General features: G+C 44.0%; 1 protein-coding gene across 1 annotated transcript in view; it reads left to right on the top strand.

Moving 5' to 3' along the window:
- The window catches only part of plpp4 (phospholipid phosphatase 4), a 325,621-nt gene that overhangs the window by 64,514 nt on the left and 243,245 nt on the right, over positions 1-17,862 (top strand). The window contains exon 2 of the mRNA XM_085994550.1: positions 16,138-16,246. Within this exon, the coding sequence (XP_085850676.1) occupies positions 16,138-16,246 (109 nt within the window). The remainder of the gene's footprint in view (positions 1-16,137; positions 16,247-17,862) is intronic.

The raw sequence follows: 17,862 nt of genomic DNA, 5'->3' as shown, positions 1-17,862 counted from the left end.
CTGACACAAGCTGCAAAAATGTTTTAAGTGACATGCAATTTCCTTTCATTCACTTGCAGTGAACAAATGTGAAGTTGCGTAAATGGCTGCTATTAAAGTAGCTAAGCCCCACTATGCATTTTCTCTTTGTGTGTCCTTACCAAAGAGACAATAAACATTATTATGCCTTATTGTGAACACACGAAAAATAGAGAAAATTGTCAAAAAGAGTAGCTAAAACCAAGCATCCATACATACAATCATGAAAGCAAAGAATTTCAGTTTCATTAATAGAACTGCTAATCACATGCTGATGGACCAACTCTGGTCAAACCATCTTTTGAAGGGATAATTACTAGTCCTAGCCCTTTTCGGCTACCCCAGATCAGGTGTATTCCCCAGACATTCAACTTCAACTAAAGTTAGAGATAGCCAAATTCTATAAGACACTTAATTGGGTCTAAAGGTCCAGGCTATCTCTCTCTAAAGGAAAGGAATGACGTGAAGATGTTACTGTCCTCCAGATAGCACTTTTAATAAGTTTAACTAGACTGTAACCTTCTGGATATTATGAGGGTCTAGAATATTCCCCCAGAATTCTGTAACTCCTCACCAAAGAGTGTACAGAGATTGAGTTCATGAGTTTGATACAGAAGTACTCTGAGACAATTCTAAAAATATATAGATTTATTAAAGAACCTACATGTAGTTAACAGCTGGTGATTCAATCGCAACTTTAACAGTTCAAAATACAAATAGCTTACATTTCTTATTCTCAGAGATCCTTATTCTAAATCTTAACTTTGTTACATTTTTACATTTCTTATTATTTCTAATCCAGGATATCCACCAAAATCAAATAAAAGCACCTTTTTGATCCCCGAGACTCAGAGTTAAAAATTTACAGAGCCTGCCTCTGAAGAGTGAGAGAATCGCTTGCCCCTTTCACTGACTTCTGACTTTCTATCTGAAAGTTCCATATTTTATAACCTTTTTGCAGTGGTATATTCTTTGAAGTTTTCTGCTGATGTATGCTAATTATCTCTAGTCATTCTTTCTGTTGACTTCTTTCTAATCTTACTGTCAGTTCAGCTGTTAACTTGCAGAATCCTGTCTCTACCTTTTAGGTGTTCAAATTTTATCATAAAAAATGGTTATGACTGATGTATCTATTTGATGCCATTCTTACGAAGGATTTTCATTCAATTTTTAAATCACCTTAGCTGTTTATAAGCAGACGTCATGTCTCCTAACTGTTCCATTTTCAACACAAACACAATGTGATTGCTTGGTGCATCTATTGATGTAATATTTACAAAGTCTTCTGTTTGTACCTTTTACAATATGTAAATCAAAAATACTTCAACTAGGGTGTTCTATGCATTTTTTAGCTACTTCAATGGTTATATCACAGACGTCGTGTCTGCTTGTCCTATGTTTAACATAAAACTATTTTACGGCAGGTATTTCTTTTACTTGATGTCATTTTTTCAAAGGCACATGTTTTTTTTAATTTTCTGTGTTTCTCTTCTAAGTGTAGTTTATAACACTTAACTTGGGCATTGCTATTGTGCTCCTTCCAATGTTCAGACATAGAGGAACCTCCAACCTGCTGTTTCAACAGGGCTATTGTCTTAGTATTAACAACCGATTCCCATTTCAAAAGCTTGTATGGTGTTTATAGCTTTGTGTCAACAACCCTTGATCTTATCTCAGAAGCCTGTATTCTGTTTACAGCCTGTGTCTTTGAGGCTTTTAGATTTTTAAACCCAGTTTTCATATATTAATAAAGTCAAAAATTCCATTCATAGGATGGTGTATCTTTCTGAAATATGGATATTCCTTTACACTTTGATATTAACAAGAGTACCTTTCACTGCTTCATTTCAGTCGACTTGGGCCTATTCATCCCATTTGAGCATTGACTGTTTAATTTAAATAATCTGCGGTTTACTGAAACCTCTCTTTAAAATATAGAAAGCTGGCAATTGTTCCCTGCTGAAGAAATTTATTATGCCAGCAGCATTCACAGCTCAGTAAGCCCTGGTGGCAGTGAAATACTTGCTTAGCAATTATTGTACATTTGAGTTATCAAACAAGTGTTTGAAAAATGGTCAATTATGTCAAGGGTTTAGTACGACAAGTAAAAAGAATGCTGCATACCCACAATCAAATGCCAATTGACTTGGCAGTTCAACAGTTGACATCAAATAATTATGAATGTGAAATTCAATTAAAGTTGTCAATAAAGTATTCTGACTAAAAGGCAAAGATGTGTTTCATTTGTTTATTGGATGCAAGCATCAGATTTTAACATTTGGCAATGTTATTTACTTATCTCCCAAACCGTATCTGGCTATTACAAGAGGACACCTCCCATTTTGAATCAAATACAACAATCTAATATTTCATGGAGATTTATTCCACTTGTCCAGTGTTAGCTCATTTTTGTAATTTTGTAAATTGCTTTGTAATTTGTCCTGCAACTACAATTGCAATACAAAAATAAAATACTGCAGATGCTGGAAATCTGAAATAAAAACAGAAAATGCTGAAGATACTCAGGTGGTCAGGCAGCATCTGTGAAGAGAGAAACCGAGTTAACGTTTCAGGTCAATGACCTTTCGTCAGTTCTGATCTGCTGAGTATCTCCAGCATTTTCTGTTTTTACTACAATTGTAATTTTTTGTTCTATATATCAGAATAAAACAGGACACCATCCTCACAGTTCTGTACTGACAAAAAAGACTCTGCCATTTTTAACAGTGGAATGAATCCTACGGTCTGTCTCCAGACAGGGAGAATTGTTTTGTTTTACTTGTGACTAGATCGAGATTTAATTGTAGTACAATCAGATTTTGAAATTTTAAGGAGTTTGCAAATGAAGCTGTTCTTTGTAGTGGAGTGTAAGAATTTTGGATCTTTCCCTATTTTCTTGAATTTCAGAGAGAGAGAGAGAGGTCAGACTGCTGTTTCCTTTAGAATTATAGAAAACACCAGCAGGGTGAAATTCAACTTTGGTGGGGATGCAAAATGGGCGGTATTGCATTGTTGACCATTATACATCCCGTCCAATATTCAGTTCCATTCACTTCTTCCCTTTCAAAGGTTTGTGGTCAATATATTTGTAGCATTTTCCTTTTTATGAAGCTCATCCAGTCTCTAAGCAGAGACACACACAGCTTCATTCCTGTGGATTCCTCCCTTTGGAATTTGTTTTTATGGACAAACACATACAATTTGGCCATCAGATTCATAGTCAGCCACTTCCTTAATTTCATTAAACTCCCGCACACAGATTTGACTGAAAAGAATAGTCCCAGCTGTCCATATCTACCAATTAGGGTCCTGGATTTTTTCTCTCCTGATTTTCAGAGCATTGCAAAGAGGATATAGGTGAGAAAGATATGCTGAACATTTTCAGTCCTTAAAATTATAACTTGGGAATCAGTTGGGAGGGCAGCATATTCTCAAAATCCAATTGTATTTTAAGGGGACACTGTTTTTGAGGAAACATTTAGCAAGTGTTTTCCATAGTCTCCCACTTTAATCCATACTTTCCCAGAACCTGAAAATTTCTTCCCCTCCCTCAATCTTTTGCTCTTTCTATAATTGTAAGCTTTTAAAGCCCAAGTTTGATGTCCTCTTAAACCTCATCTCTTTTCGATTTTCATGGTACCCTGAAAAACCTTCAGCTTGATTTCACAAGAGAATTATAGAATGGTTGGGCACGTGAAAAGCACAAATACAAACAAATGCTGGATGAATTTTAAATATCTTGTCAGGTCATTGAAACGTTTCCTGTATTGCTCCCACGTCCTGGGGCTGATGCTCCAGGAGCTGATGGTCTCGGCCACCTCTCTCCAGGCCTGGTCAATGTCCATTTTGTTTTTTTTACTTCCATTGCTGGGAAAGAGAACTTCCATCCTCACCCTCTCCTCTTCCACCAGGGTGGTTTCAGGGAATCTGGGGGCTTGTCTCCGACTCATCTTGCACTTTGCAGCAGTTGAAGATAGCAATACCAGTAAAGTGAGTGCAACTTTCCTTTTAAGAGGGAACATTTGCTCTTTAAATAGGCCTCAGCAGGCCTCCCGTTTCCGACACAATCGGGTGGAAAACCCGCCAGTCAAATTGAAATAAGGGCTGTGAGTTAAAATACCTCGAGCCTGAAATCTCGGACAGCAAGTGCATTTTGCACTCAGCTAGCCCATTCCCCCAGCGTCCAAAACTTGTTCCAGGTTAAAATTGACCACATAGACTCTGGATTATATTTTTAAATAGAGCTGTTCTTGCTCATGCAGAGCAGGGATACAACACTGTTTTGTAGAAAAGTGATAATGGTATGATTGTTCTATCCCCAATAATAGGTAGCAGTGAGGTTTTGGGTGCCAGCCTTGGATCCCAAGGAAGTCAGGTATTCCTGAAGCCAGTGTTCTTTTTTGGATGCCATCATAGTCAACAGGAGCAACACTTCTGCCATGGGTTATTGGGATCAGTTGTACATCTTCCACAAGGGCTAATCAACTTGCCAAAATCACAGGAGGGGGATAGATTCATTTCCCTTTGTCTATCTACCTGTTTTTCAAGGTACTTCTGCTCTTGGGGCTCCAGCCACAGGGAGCTGTTTACCCACCCCCCCACCTCATGTGATGGTACCAATCTACTGGTGGGACTAAATATCTCTGCCAAACTATTGAGTAATGATGGGCAGAGAAAATGGTACAAGACATTTTGCTCTTCTCCCTGTCTACATCGATGACATCCAAAAAGAACAAAGGCAATCAGTCTGTTACTTATCCATAATAACAACAGAAAATGCTGGAAAAACTCAGCAGGTCAGGCAACATCCGTGGAGAGAAATTTGAGTTGACGTTTCGGGTTGGACCCTTCTTCAAAACTGGAAAGAAAAGAAACTAGAGCGGAGGCAGGGCTGCGATCGGACAAAAGAATAAAAGAAACAAAAGAAGTAAAAGAGATTAGAAGCTAGACGAGATGGTAATAGGCTGGGATTAGGTGTAAAGTGTACTGGCAGGGCAAAAGATAGCTGCCAGGTGTGAGAGAGAAACAAAAGGAAAGGGGGGGGGGGAAAGGAGTGGAACAATTACAAGAAAAAATGAAATGGGGGCCGAGCTTATGATCTGAAATTGTTGAACTCGATATTGAGTCCGGAAGGCTGCAGACTGCCTAATCGGAAGATGAGGTGCTGTTCCTCGAGTTTACGTTGAGCTTCCGTGGAACAATACAAGAGGCCAAGGACGGTGAGGTCCGAGTGGGAATGGAGCGGTGAATTAAAATGACAGGCGACCGGAAGCTCGGGGTCACCCTTACGGACTGAACGGAGGTGTTCCGCAAAGCGGTCACCCAATCTGCGTTTGGTCTCCCCAATGTAGAGGAGACCGCATCGTGAGCAGCGAATACAGTATACTAGATTGCAAGAAGTACAAGTAAATCGCTGTTTCACCTGGAAGGGGTGTTTGGGGCCCTGGACAGTGGGAAGGGGGGAGGTATAGGGGCAGGTGTTACATCTCCTCCGCTTGCACGGGAAGGTGCCAGGCGAAGAGGAAGGGCTGTTTGGGGTGATAGAGGAGTGGACTAGGGTGTCTCGGAGGGAGCGGTCCCTGCAGAATTCCCCTTGTCCTCACCTTTCACCCCACCAGCCTCCACATTCAACGGATCATCCTCCGGCATTTCCGCTACCTCCAAAGTGATCCCACCACCAAACGTATCTTCCCCTCCCCTCCCCTTTCAGCATTCCGCAGGGACCGCTCCCTCCGAGACACCCTAGTCCACTCCTCTATCACCCCAAACAGCCCTTCCTCTTCGCCTGGCACCTTCCCGTGCAAGCGGAGGAGATGTAACACCTGCCCCTATACCTCCCCCTTCCCACTGTCCAGGGCCCCAAACACCCCTTCCAGGTGAAACAGCGATTTACTTGTACTTCTCGCAATCTAGTATACTGTATTCGCTGCTCACGATGCGGTCTCCTCTACATTGGGGAGACCAAACGCAGATTGGGTGATCGCTTTGCGGAACACCTCCGTTCAGTCCGTAAGGGTGACCCCGAGCTTCCGGTCGCCTGTCATTTTAATTCACCACTCCATTCCCACTCGGACCTCACCGTCCTTGGCCTCTTGTATTGCTCCACGGAAGCTCAACGTAAACTCGAGGAACAGCACCTCATCTTCCGATTAGGCAGTCTGCAGCCTTCCGGACTCAATATCGAGTTCAACAATTTCAGATCATAAGCTCGGCCCCCATTTCATTTTCTCTTGTAATTGTTCCACTCCTTTCCCCCCCCCCCTTTCCTTTTGTTTCTCTCTCACACCTGGCAGCTATCTTTTGCCCTGCCAGTACACTTTACACCTAATCCCAGCCTATCACCATCTCGTCTAGCTTCTAATCTCTTTTACTTCTTTTGTTTCTTTTATTCTTTTGTCCGATCGCAGCCCTGCCTCCGATCTAGTTTCTTTTCTTTCCAGTTTTGAAGAAGGGTCCAACCCGAAACGTCAACTCAAATTTCTCTCCACGGATGTTGCCTGACCTGCTGAGTTTTTCCAGCATTTTCTGTTGTTATTTCGGATTTCCAACATCTGCAGTATTTTGCTATGTTACTTATCCATACTTATTTGCAGCTGGGGGACACCAGTATGATCAGAGATATTAGTCAATGTAACTATTATATAGTAGAATATGCATTGTAATTCAGCAGTGAGCTATTAAATTGTGGTGAAAAGAGAAAATGCTGGCAATACTCAGCAGATCAGGCAGCATCTGTGGAGAGAGAAACCGTTAATGTTTCAGCAACCTGAAACGTTAACTTTGTTTCTCTCTCCACAGATGCTGTCTGACTTGCTGAGTATTTCCAGCATTTTCTGTTTTTATTTCATATTTCCAGTATCCGCAGTATTTTGCTTTTGCATTAAATTGTAGTGTTCTACTCACCTATTTATTTGGATTAAGTACTAAAACATAAAAGAAAGAAAGACTTGCATTTATATAGCGAATTTCACGACCACCGGATGTCTCAAAGCGCTTTACAGCCAATGAAGTACTTTTGGAGTGTAGTCACTGTGGTAATGTGTGAAACGCGGCAGCCAATTTGCGCACAGCAAGCTCCCACAAACAGCAATGTGATAATGACCAGGTAAACTGTTTTTGTTACTTTGATTGAGGGATAAATAGTGGCCAGGATACTGGGGATAACTCCCCTGCTCTTCTCGAAATAGTGCCGTGGGATCTTTCACGTCCACCTGAGAGCAGATGCGACCTTGATTTAACGTCTCATCTGAAAGACGGCACCTCTGACAGTGCCGCACTCACTCAGCACTGCACTGGAGTGTCAGCCTAGATTTATGTACTCAAGTCCCCGAGTGGAACTTGAACCCACAACCTTCTGACACAGAGGTAAGTGTGCTACCCACTGAGCCATGGCTGACATATGGAGTGGAACTTTCAACTTTGGAGGGGGTGTAAAATGACTAACCATTGGTGGCTGTGCCTTCAGCTGTCAAGGACCTAAGCTTTGGAATTCCCTCCCTAAACTTCTCCGCCTTTAAACCTCTTTCCTCCTTTAAGACGCTCCCCCCCCCCCCCCAAACATTTATTTTTATGGAGTGATGTATAAATTATGTTATGAAGTTGTACAAGTTGAGTTTAGATGGGAGACCATATAGTCTCAGGGTTTCAGCATTACACCATGTGCAGTATAACTGCAGCGAGGGTGAAGCAAATGTTAAAAGTTCCCAGGTGATACAGCAGAGAACCAATTGTCCGAAATGGTGCAAAGTTGGCTATGTAATTCTGGTCTGTCAGCCTTCATCGGTCTAACCAAGTATCAGCCTCGAGCCAAAACCTAGAACAACAACTACCTGTATTTATATAGCACCTTTAACATAGTAAAACGTCCCAAGGCACTTCACAGGAGTGTTATAAAACAAAATTTGACACCGAGCCACATAAGGAGAGATTAGGGCAGCTGACCAAAAGCTTGGTCAAAGACATAAGTTTTAAGGAGCGTCTTAAAGGAGGAAAGAGGTTTAAAGGCGGAGAAGTTTAGGGGGGGAATTCCAAAGCTTAGGTCCTTGACAGCTGAAGGCACAGCCACCAATGGTTGAGTGATTAAAATCTGGGATGCTCAAGGGGTCAGAATTAGAGGAGCGCAGATGTCTCGGAGGGTTGTGGGGCTGGAGGAGATTAGAGAGATAGTGGCGAGGCCATGGAGGGATTTGAAAACCAGGGGGAGAATTTTCCGGGGGGTCAGCGGACGGGATCGGTGGCAGGTCGGGTGGGAAAGTTTTTTTTTAACAGTGGGTTGGGACATGTCTTTCCCAAATGTCAGGTATGTCAGTGCTGAGCAGACCCACCAGGCAGCGGCGGGCGACCCAATTAAGCTCATTATTGCCTTGTTGACAGATCATTAACAGGCTTTTTTAACTTGCCTTTTCACTTTAACTTCATGGTCATGGGAACCACAGCAATCAACCTGAGGCGGGAGTTGAGTGGCCATTGCTCCAGCTGATTACTTGACAGCTTCAAATGTACTGTAAAAGCTACTACCTGACAGATCTTCACATTCCTCAGCCACAAGCTGTTTCTCAGTCTATTTCCAGCACAGATTCTGCAGGCTTTCCACTTTCCACTCTCCATCCAGTATCACCTCTTTGGAAGAACCCTCACCATCTGTACTTCACCTGCCATCTATTCCATCAACATAGGTGCCCTTTATACTGTCTCACCTTGGTCCTCAGAATCCAACTACGATCAGCACCAACACCAGCAGCACCAGGCACACCAGCAGCACCAACAACAACACCAACCTTCACCGCAATCACCTGATGTTGCACAGGACAGAGGGCATCAGCACCCAAACACAATGCTGCCTGGGAGGCCAGGGATGGCCTCACCATGGCCAGATTTACTTCACTTGACGCTGTACACCCTGGCTGCCACATGATGTGCAGGTTGGCACCACCCCACACCAACATCATAAAGCATCCCTACAATGCCCAAGCCATTCCTTTCACACTCATCACCATTTCCAAATCCACTTCCAAAGGTGCACACAAATCTGTCCAAGATTGCAAAGTGTTAAAAATAAAGGTTTCAATGTTAAACAGCACATTAACAGAAACTTTACATGAACATTGGATAAAAGATCAAGTGGATACCCTTGTGTGTTGTTAGTTGGTATGATTGCACTAGGATGAGGGTGAGAGTGAGGGGTGGCTAGCGAGATGGAGATGTGATAATGTAGATAGAGAGAGATATATTTGGGTGGAAGTGCAAGATAAGTTGGTGTGAGTAAGGATGTGCAGGGATAGGGTAGGGAAGGCAGAGTGATGAAGATGTGATGAGAGGCACAGCAGGATGAGGTTGAGTGTGGCTTTGTACGAACATTTCATAATCTAATGAGATAATTAAAAGAGTTGCGCCACTGCATTCTGGTCCTCCTGATGACATCCCTGCTTGTGCCCTCCTGTGCAATGTGCAACCAGGCTGTGTTGGTCTTCTGGGGAGGTGTCTTATGCTCATGGAAAGGGAAGAGGACCTCCCTGCATATGGAGGGAGTCATGGGAGAACCTGGGTGCAGCCCTGCACCTCTGTGCAGTCATTGTCAGTGTTTGCAGCAATGTGGTTGACTCTTAACTGCCCTCTGAAATGGCCGAGTAAGCCACTCAGTTGTAACAAACCACTACGAAACACAATAATATGAATGAAACTGGACAGATCACCCGGCATCGACCTCGGCACTGGCTACAGACATGGCAACGGCACACCCAGCCCAGTCGACCCTGCAAAGTCCTCCTCACCAACATCTGGGGACTTGTGCCAAAATTGGGAGAGCTGTCCCACAGACTAGTAAATCAATAGCTTGACATAGTCATACTCACAGAATCATACCTTTCAGCCAATGTCCCAAACTCCTCCATCACCGTCACTGGGTATGTCCTGTCCCACCGGCAGGACAGACCCACCAGGGGTGGCGGCACAATGGTATACAGTCGAGAAGGAGTGGCCCTGGGAGCCCTCAACATTGACTCCTGAAGTCTTAAGACTTCAGGTCAAGCACAGGCAAGGAAACCTCCTGTTGATTATGAGCTACCGCCTTCCCTCAGCTGACAAACCAGTACTCCTCCATGTTGAACACCACTTGGAAGAAGCACTGAGAGTAGCAAGGGCACAGAATGTACTCTGGGTGGGGGACTTCAATGTCCATCACCAAGAGTGACTCGGTAGCAACACTACTGGCCGAGTCCTGAAGGACATAACTGCCAGTCTGGGCCTGCGACAGATGGTGAGAGAACCAACACGAGGGAAAAACCTACTTGACCTCGTCCTCACCCATCTACCTGTTGCAAGGTGCATCTGTCCATGACAGTATTGGTAGCAGTGACCACCGCACAGTCATTGTGGAGTCGAAGTCCTGTCTTCACACTGAGGACACCCTCCATCATGTTGTGTGGCACTACCACTGTGCTAAATGGGGTAGATTCAGAACAGATCTAGCAGCTCAAAACTGGGCATCCATGATGCGCTGTTGGCCATCAGCAGCAGCAGAATTGTACTCCACCACAATTTGTAACCTCATGGCACGGCTTATCCCTCACGCTACCATTACCATCAAGCCAGGGGACCAACCCTGGTTCAATAAGGAGTGTAGAAGAGCGTGCCAGGAGCAGCACCAGGCGTACCTAAAAATGAGGTGCCAACCTGGAGAAGCTGTAACACAGGACTACATGCATGCTAAAAAGCAGAAGCAGCATGCTATAGACAGGGCTAAATGATCCAAAACTCAACGGATAAGATCAAAGCTCTGCAGTCCTGCCACATCCAGTCGTGAATGGTGGTGGACCATTAAACAACTAACGGGAGGAGGCTCCATGAATATCCCCATCGTCAATGATGGTGAAGCCCAGTATGTGAGTGCAAAAGACAAGGCTGAAGCATTTGCAACCATCTTCAGCCAGAAGTGCCAAGTGGATGATCCATATCGGCCAACTCCTGAGGTCACCACCAACACAGATGCCAGTCTTCAGCCAATACAATTCACTCCTCATGATATCAAGAAACGGCTGAGCGCACTGGATACAGCAAAGGCTATGGGCCCTGACAACATCCCGGATATCCTGCTGAAGACTTGTGCTCCAGAACTAGCCGTGCCTCTAGCCAAGCTGTTCCTAGTACAGCTACAACACTGGCATCTATCCGACAATGTGGAAAACTGCCCAGGTAAGTCCTGTCCATAAAAAGCAGGACAAATCCAATTCAGCCAGTTACCGCCTCATCAGTCTACTCTCAATCATCGGCAGAGTGATGGAAGGTGTCATCAACAGTGCTATCAAGCGGCACTTACCAATAACCTGCTCACTGAAGCCCAGTTTGGGTTCCGCCAAGATCACTCGGCTCCTGACCTCATTACAGCCTTGGTCCAAACACGGACAAAGGAGTTGAGTTCTAGAGGTGAGGTGAGAGTGACTGCCCCAAGGCAGCATTTGACCGAGTGTGGCGTCAAGTAGCCCTAGTAAAACTGAAGTCCATGGGAATCGGAGGGAAAACTCTCCACTGGCTGGAAGATGGTTGTGGTGGTTGAATGTCAGTCATCACAGCCCCAGGACATGGCAGCAGGAGTTCCTCAGGGCAGTGTCCTAGGCCCAACCATCTTCAGCTGCTTCATCAATGACCTTTCCTCCAACATAAGGTCAGAAATGGGGATGTTCGCTGATGACTGCACAGTGTTCAGCACCATTCGCAACTCCTCAGATAATGAAGTAGTCCATGCCCGCATGCAACAAGACCTAGATGACGTTCAGGCTTGGGCTGATAGGTGACAGGTAACATTCGTGCCACAGACTATCTCCAACAAGCGAGAGTCTAACCACCGCCCCTTGACATTCAATGACATTACCATTGCCGAATCCTCCACCATCAAAATCCTGGGGTCACCATTGACCAGAAACTTAACTGGACCAGCCACATAAATACTGTGGCAACAAGAGTAGGTCAGAGGCTAGGTATTTTGCGGCGAGTGTCTCACCTCCTGACTCCCCAAAGCCTTTTCACCATCTACAAGGCACAAGTCAGCAGTGTGATGGAATACTCTCCACTTGCCTGGATGAGTGCAGCTCCAATAACACTCAAGCTCGACACCATCCAGGACAAAGCAGGCAGCTTGATTGGCAACCCATCCACCACCTTAAACATTCACTCCCTCCACCTCCGGTGTACCGTGGTTGCAGTGTGTACCATCTACAAAATGCACTGCAGCAACCCGCCAAGGCTTCTTCGGCAGCACCTCCCAAACGCGCAAACTCTTCCACCTAGAAGGACAAGGGCAGCAGGCGCATGGGAACACCACCACCTCCAAGTTCCCCTCCAAGTCACACACCATCCTGACTTGGAAATAAATCGCCGATCCTTCATCGTTGCTGGGTCAAAATCCTGGAACTCCCTCCCTAACAGCACTGTGGGAGTCTCTTCACCACACAGACTGCAGCGGTTCAAGGCGGCGGCTCACCACCACCTTCTCAAGGGCAATTAGGGATGGGCAATAAATGCTGGCCTTGCCAGCGATGCCCACATCCCTTAACGAATTTTTTAAAACTTCAATGCTGTAGAACACCGACAACACAAATGTCAAAATAAAGTTGGGCATGGTCCCTTTAAGCAAACTAGCTGATGAAGTGTCATAGAAACATAGAAACATAGAAGATAGGAGCAGGAGTAGGCCATTCGGCCCTTCGAGCCTGCTCCGCCATTCAATGAGATCATGGCTGATCATCCAAATTCAGTAACCTGTCCCTGCCTTCTCCCCATATCCCTTGATCCCTTTAGCCTCAAGAAATATATCCAATTCTTTCTCGAATATATTTAATGAACTGGCCTCCACTGCCCTCTGTGGCAGAGAATTCCACAGGTTCACCACTCTCTGGGTGAAGAAATTCCTCCTCATTTCAGTCCTAAATGGCTTACCCCTTATCCTTAGACTATGACCCCTGGTTCTGGACTTCTCGGCCATCAGAAACATCCTTCCTGCATCTAGTCTGTCCAGACCTGACAGAATTTTATAGGTTTCGATGAGATCCCCTCTCAATCTTCTAAACTCCAGTGAGTAAAAGCCCAATCGACACAATCTCTCCTCATACGTCATTCCTGCCATCTCAGGTATCAGCCTGGTGAATCTTCGCTGCACTCCCTCCATGGCAAGAACATCCTTCCTCAGGTAAGGTGACCAAAACTGCACACAATACTCAAGGTACGATCTCACCAAGGCCCTGTGCAACTGTAGCAAGACATCCTTGTTCCTGTACTCGAACCCTCTTGCTACGAAGGCCAACATACCATTTGCCTTCTTAACCGCCTGCTGCATCTGCATGCTTACCTTCAGCGACTGGTGCACAAGAACACCCAGGTCTCTTTGCACTTCCCCTTCTCCCAATCTATTGCCATTCAAATAATAATCTGCCTTCCTGTTTTTGCCACCAAAGTGGATAACCTCACATTTATCCACATTATAGTCCATTTGCCATGTTTCTGCCCAATCACCCAACCTGTCCAAATCGTACTGGAGTTTCACGACATCCTCCTCACAGCTTACCCTCCCACCCAGCTTTGTGTCGTCTGCAAATTTGGAGATATTACATCCAATTCCCTCGTCCAGATCATTAATATATATTGTGAACAGCTGGGGTCCTAGGACCGATCCTTGAGGTAGCCCACTAGTCACCGCCTGCCACTCGGAAAATGACCCGTTTATTCCAACTCTTTGCTTTCTGTCCGCCAACCAGTTCTCTATCCAAGTCAATACCTTGCCCCCAATCCCATGTGCCTTAATTTTGCACGCTAATCTCTTATGCGGAACCTTATCGAAAGCCTTCTGAAAGTCCAAATACACCACATCCACTGGTTCTCCTTTATCTATTTTACCAGTTACATCCTCAAAAAATTCCAGTAGATTAGTCAAGCATGATTTAGCTTTTGTAAATCCATGTTGACTTTGTCCGATCCTGTCACTGCTTTCCAAGTGCTCTGCTATTACATCTTTTATAATAGACTCTAGCATTTTCCCCACTACCGATGTCAGGCTTGCCGGTCAATAATTCCCCGCTTTTTCTCTACCACCTTTTTTGAATAGTGGGGTAACATTAGCTACCCTCCAATCCATGGGTACCGTTCCAGAGTCTATCGAGTTCTGGAAGATGACCAGCAATGCATCTACTATCTCTAGGGCCACCTCCTTAAGTACCCTGGGATGTAGACCATCAGGCCCTGGGGATTTATCGGCCTTCAGTCCCATCAATTTTCCTAACACCATTTCCCTACAAATACTGATTTCTTTCAGTTCCTCCCTTTCATCAGACCCTATGTTCCCCGGCATCTCTGGGAGGTTATTTGTGTCCTCCTTTGTGAAGACAGAACCAAAGTATGTATTTAGTTGGTCTGCCATTTCCTTATTTCCCATTATAAATTCCCCTGATTCTGACTGTAAGGGACCTACGCTTGACTTCACCAATCTTTTTCTCTTCACATATCTATAAAAGCTTTTACAGTCAGTTTTTATGTTCCTTGCTAGCTTACTCTCATATTCTATGTTCCCTTTCTTAATTAATCCCTTTGTCCTCCTTTGTTGACTCCTAAACTGCTCCCAATCCTCAGGATTATTGCTTTTTCTAGCCAATTTATATGTCCTCTCCTTGGATCTTATGCTGTCCCTAATTTCCCTTGTTAGCCACGGTTGAGTCACCTTTTTTGTTTTATTTTTATGCCAAACTGGGATGAACAAATTCTGTAGCTCATCCATTCGGTCTTTGAATGTTTGCCATTGCCTATCCACCGTCAACCCTTTGAGTGACATTCCCCAATCAATCCTACCCAACTCGCTCCTCAGACCATCGTAGTTTCCTTTATTTAAATAGAGGACCCTTGTCTCTGAGTCAATTACTTCATTCTCCATCTTAATGAAGAATTCGATCATATTATGATCGCTCCGACCCAAGGGGCCTCGTACAAGAAGATTGCTAATTAATCCTTTCTCATTACATAATACCCAGTCTAAGATGGCCTGATCTCTGGTTGGTTCCTCGACATATTGGTCCAGGAAACCATCCCGTAAACACTCCAGGAATTCCTCCTCCACAGTATTGTTACTAATTTGGTTGGCCCAATCTATATGTAGATTAAAGTCACCCATGATGACTGCTGTGCCCTTATTGCACGCTTCTTTAATTTCCCTTTTAATGCCATCCCCAACCTCTGCCTTACTGTTTGGAGGTCTATATACCACTCCCACTAATGTTTTTTTCCCCTTAGTATTTCTCAATTCTACCCATACAGATTCCACATCATCAGAGCTAATATCCTTCATTACAATTGTATTAATCCCTTCTTTAACCAGTAATGCTACCCCACCTCCCTTTCCTGAATATCGAATATCATGAAATGACATCATCAGACCTGCTTCCTCTAATTGGCCTGGGAAATGCGCTGGGTGGGTTTAACAAGCCCCATCAAGGCAAAATCATTTTACAGAGTGAGATGGAGCCAGCAGCGGGGTCACGACCCGCCATCGGCATCACCTGCCACAGATCCGCTGAGGGAAGTAAAATCGTGGCCAAGGATGCCAACTTTAAAATTGAGGCGTTGTTTAACCGAGAGTGACCACGGGTGATCGGGGTTTGGTGAGAGTTCATGTAACTATGCCCTTAGATTTCATTTTTACAGTGGAAACTAAAGATTTCTGCCACTTGCTGACCTACTGAAAAGAATAACAGCCAAAACAATACAGAAGAAAACAGATCATTTGTTCAGTGATGGTCCTTTTTGAATTAGAGTATTACTAAAGCAAAGTATTCATGTGTGGCACCACATGATCACCTAAGAGCAATTTGTTAGATCTTCTTGCTGGCTTTTATATTGTTAAAATGCTCTGTGTAAGAAGGAAATCGGGTAAAATCCAAAGCAGAACAAAGGTAGTTGAGTGCACAAAGACCAGAAAGGTAAAGCAGGCACCCCTACTGACACTAGACCCATCTTGTTCCTGTAAGTATGGTTCTAGGTGAAGTAAAATATTATTTTTCACTTAGTAGAATGGTACTTCAGATTGCTATTATTACGGAAAGAAACCTCTCTCCAAATATAACTTTTTTTCATTTTTCTCCACAGTTTCACAGAATTTCTGGATCCTTTCCAGCGAGTTATTCAGCCTGAAGAGATTTGGCTGTACAAAAATCCCATTGTGCAGTCAGACCATATACCCACTCGGATTATGTTTGTAAGTACAATACTTGATTTTATACAACAGAAAACTGGCGGAGTACCAATTTATAGTGATTCACATACGATTGTTCAGCAAAAAGGTGTCACAGGTCATCCACTTCTAATATCATAAGTGACTCTTTTTCTGTGAAAATATTCGAGATTTGCAATGTTACCAATCAATACCTTTTGATAGCGGAGGGCATAAAAATGGACTGCAATAAAAAGTTACGTGCAGGCATCAGAGGTAATTTTCCAATTTTGCTGTCTCATCCAGTGTATCAAATTCTGAAGGGTGCGGAACACAGTTCTCCAATTGTTAATTTAAATGGTTGGAAGATCATATGCAGCATACGGCAAATTTTCTGAAAATCACCCATCTTCTTTTTGTGTCTTCTCGCTGTCCCTTTGGGGAACAGTGTGAAGTAGTGGGAGGATTCACAGGTTGGTTAACAGTCTGACTGGCCATGTTAACGCTCCTTCCATGGCCGTAACCATGGTTAGTCCTATACAGCGGGAAGGTTTTATGGGCTCCCACAAGCCATACGATGAGGGACGGGGTGGGGAGGCACTCACACCCACAACCAAGAAGCATTTAGATGAGCACTTGAAACGCCATAGCATACAAGGCTACGGACCAAGTGCTGGAAAATGGGATTAAAATAGATAGGGCTTGATGGCCGGCGTGGACACGATGGGCCGAAGAGCCTCTTTCTGTGCTGTATAACTCTGACTCTATGAGCCACACCCACCAGATGCGAGTGTCCCACTGGATGTCAACCCAGAATTCAAAGCCGGAGCTCCGACTACACTAGCCGGGACTTTCTGGAGTGGGGTTCGAATCCTGCACCTTCTGGCCCAGAGGTGGGAATGGTACCACTGTGCCAAAAGCTCACTCCTCATTACCCATTATAGGTGGCAGATGTACTTCGTCATCAATGTTCCATTAATACTTGGGAACTCTATATTCCTTGGATCTTTCACTACATCCCTTCTATTTTTATACAAGATATATATATATATATATATATAGACAGAGCTATAAAGATTCCACAACTTGTCCAAAAATAGTTTACAAACACAGATCTTCGAAAGACTTTGAATATTTTGTGGATAAAAGGTAAGTAACTTTTAGAACCATCTACTAGTCAGGTAAGGATTTTCTGTGGTGCTTTGTCCTGCAGATTTACACAGCTTAGACCTGTATACTGTGCTAATAGTTTGTCTGCTGTGCTTTTGGTATGTAGTTTGGGCTGCGGACTACTTGGAATTGGAAGGAAGTCAATTTTATCTGGATCTCCAGTCCCAAAATAATTAATAATAACCATGGCCTGGAGATCTGTTGCACCAGTGTCAGGAAGCAATTATTAATTTCTAATATCAATACTAGTTGTCTTTTAAAATTTGATCTGGCTGATAAAAGACCAAATCAGTGCTAGTTTATGATTTTTTTCTGACTTGTCCCTTCTGCTGATTCAACAGTTATGGATTGCTTGTAAATAAAAAGAATTTTGCCTAAGAAACGAATAGAAACGAATGGTGAGAAATTCGACTTGTGCCCAAAACAGGTGCAAAGCTGGCAGAGCAACGGCTGTGCGCGCAGTCAGTGTTGGCTTGAGGACCAAGCCAAAT

Source organism: Somniosus microcephalus, chromosome 8, assembly GCF_052327205.1.
Source record: "Somniosus microcephalus isolate GS21.2 chromosome 8, FLI_Smic_1.0, whole genome shotgun sequence".
Lineage (NCBI taxonomy): Eukaryota > Metazoa > Chordata > Chondrichthyes > Squaliformes > Somniosidae > Somniosus > Somniosus microcephalus.
Note: the sequence above shows the minus strand (reverse complement) of the source record. Positions and strands in the feature narration are given on the sequence as shown.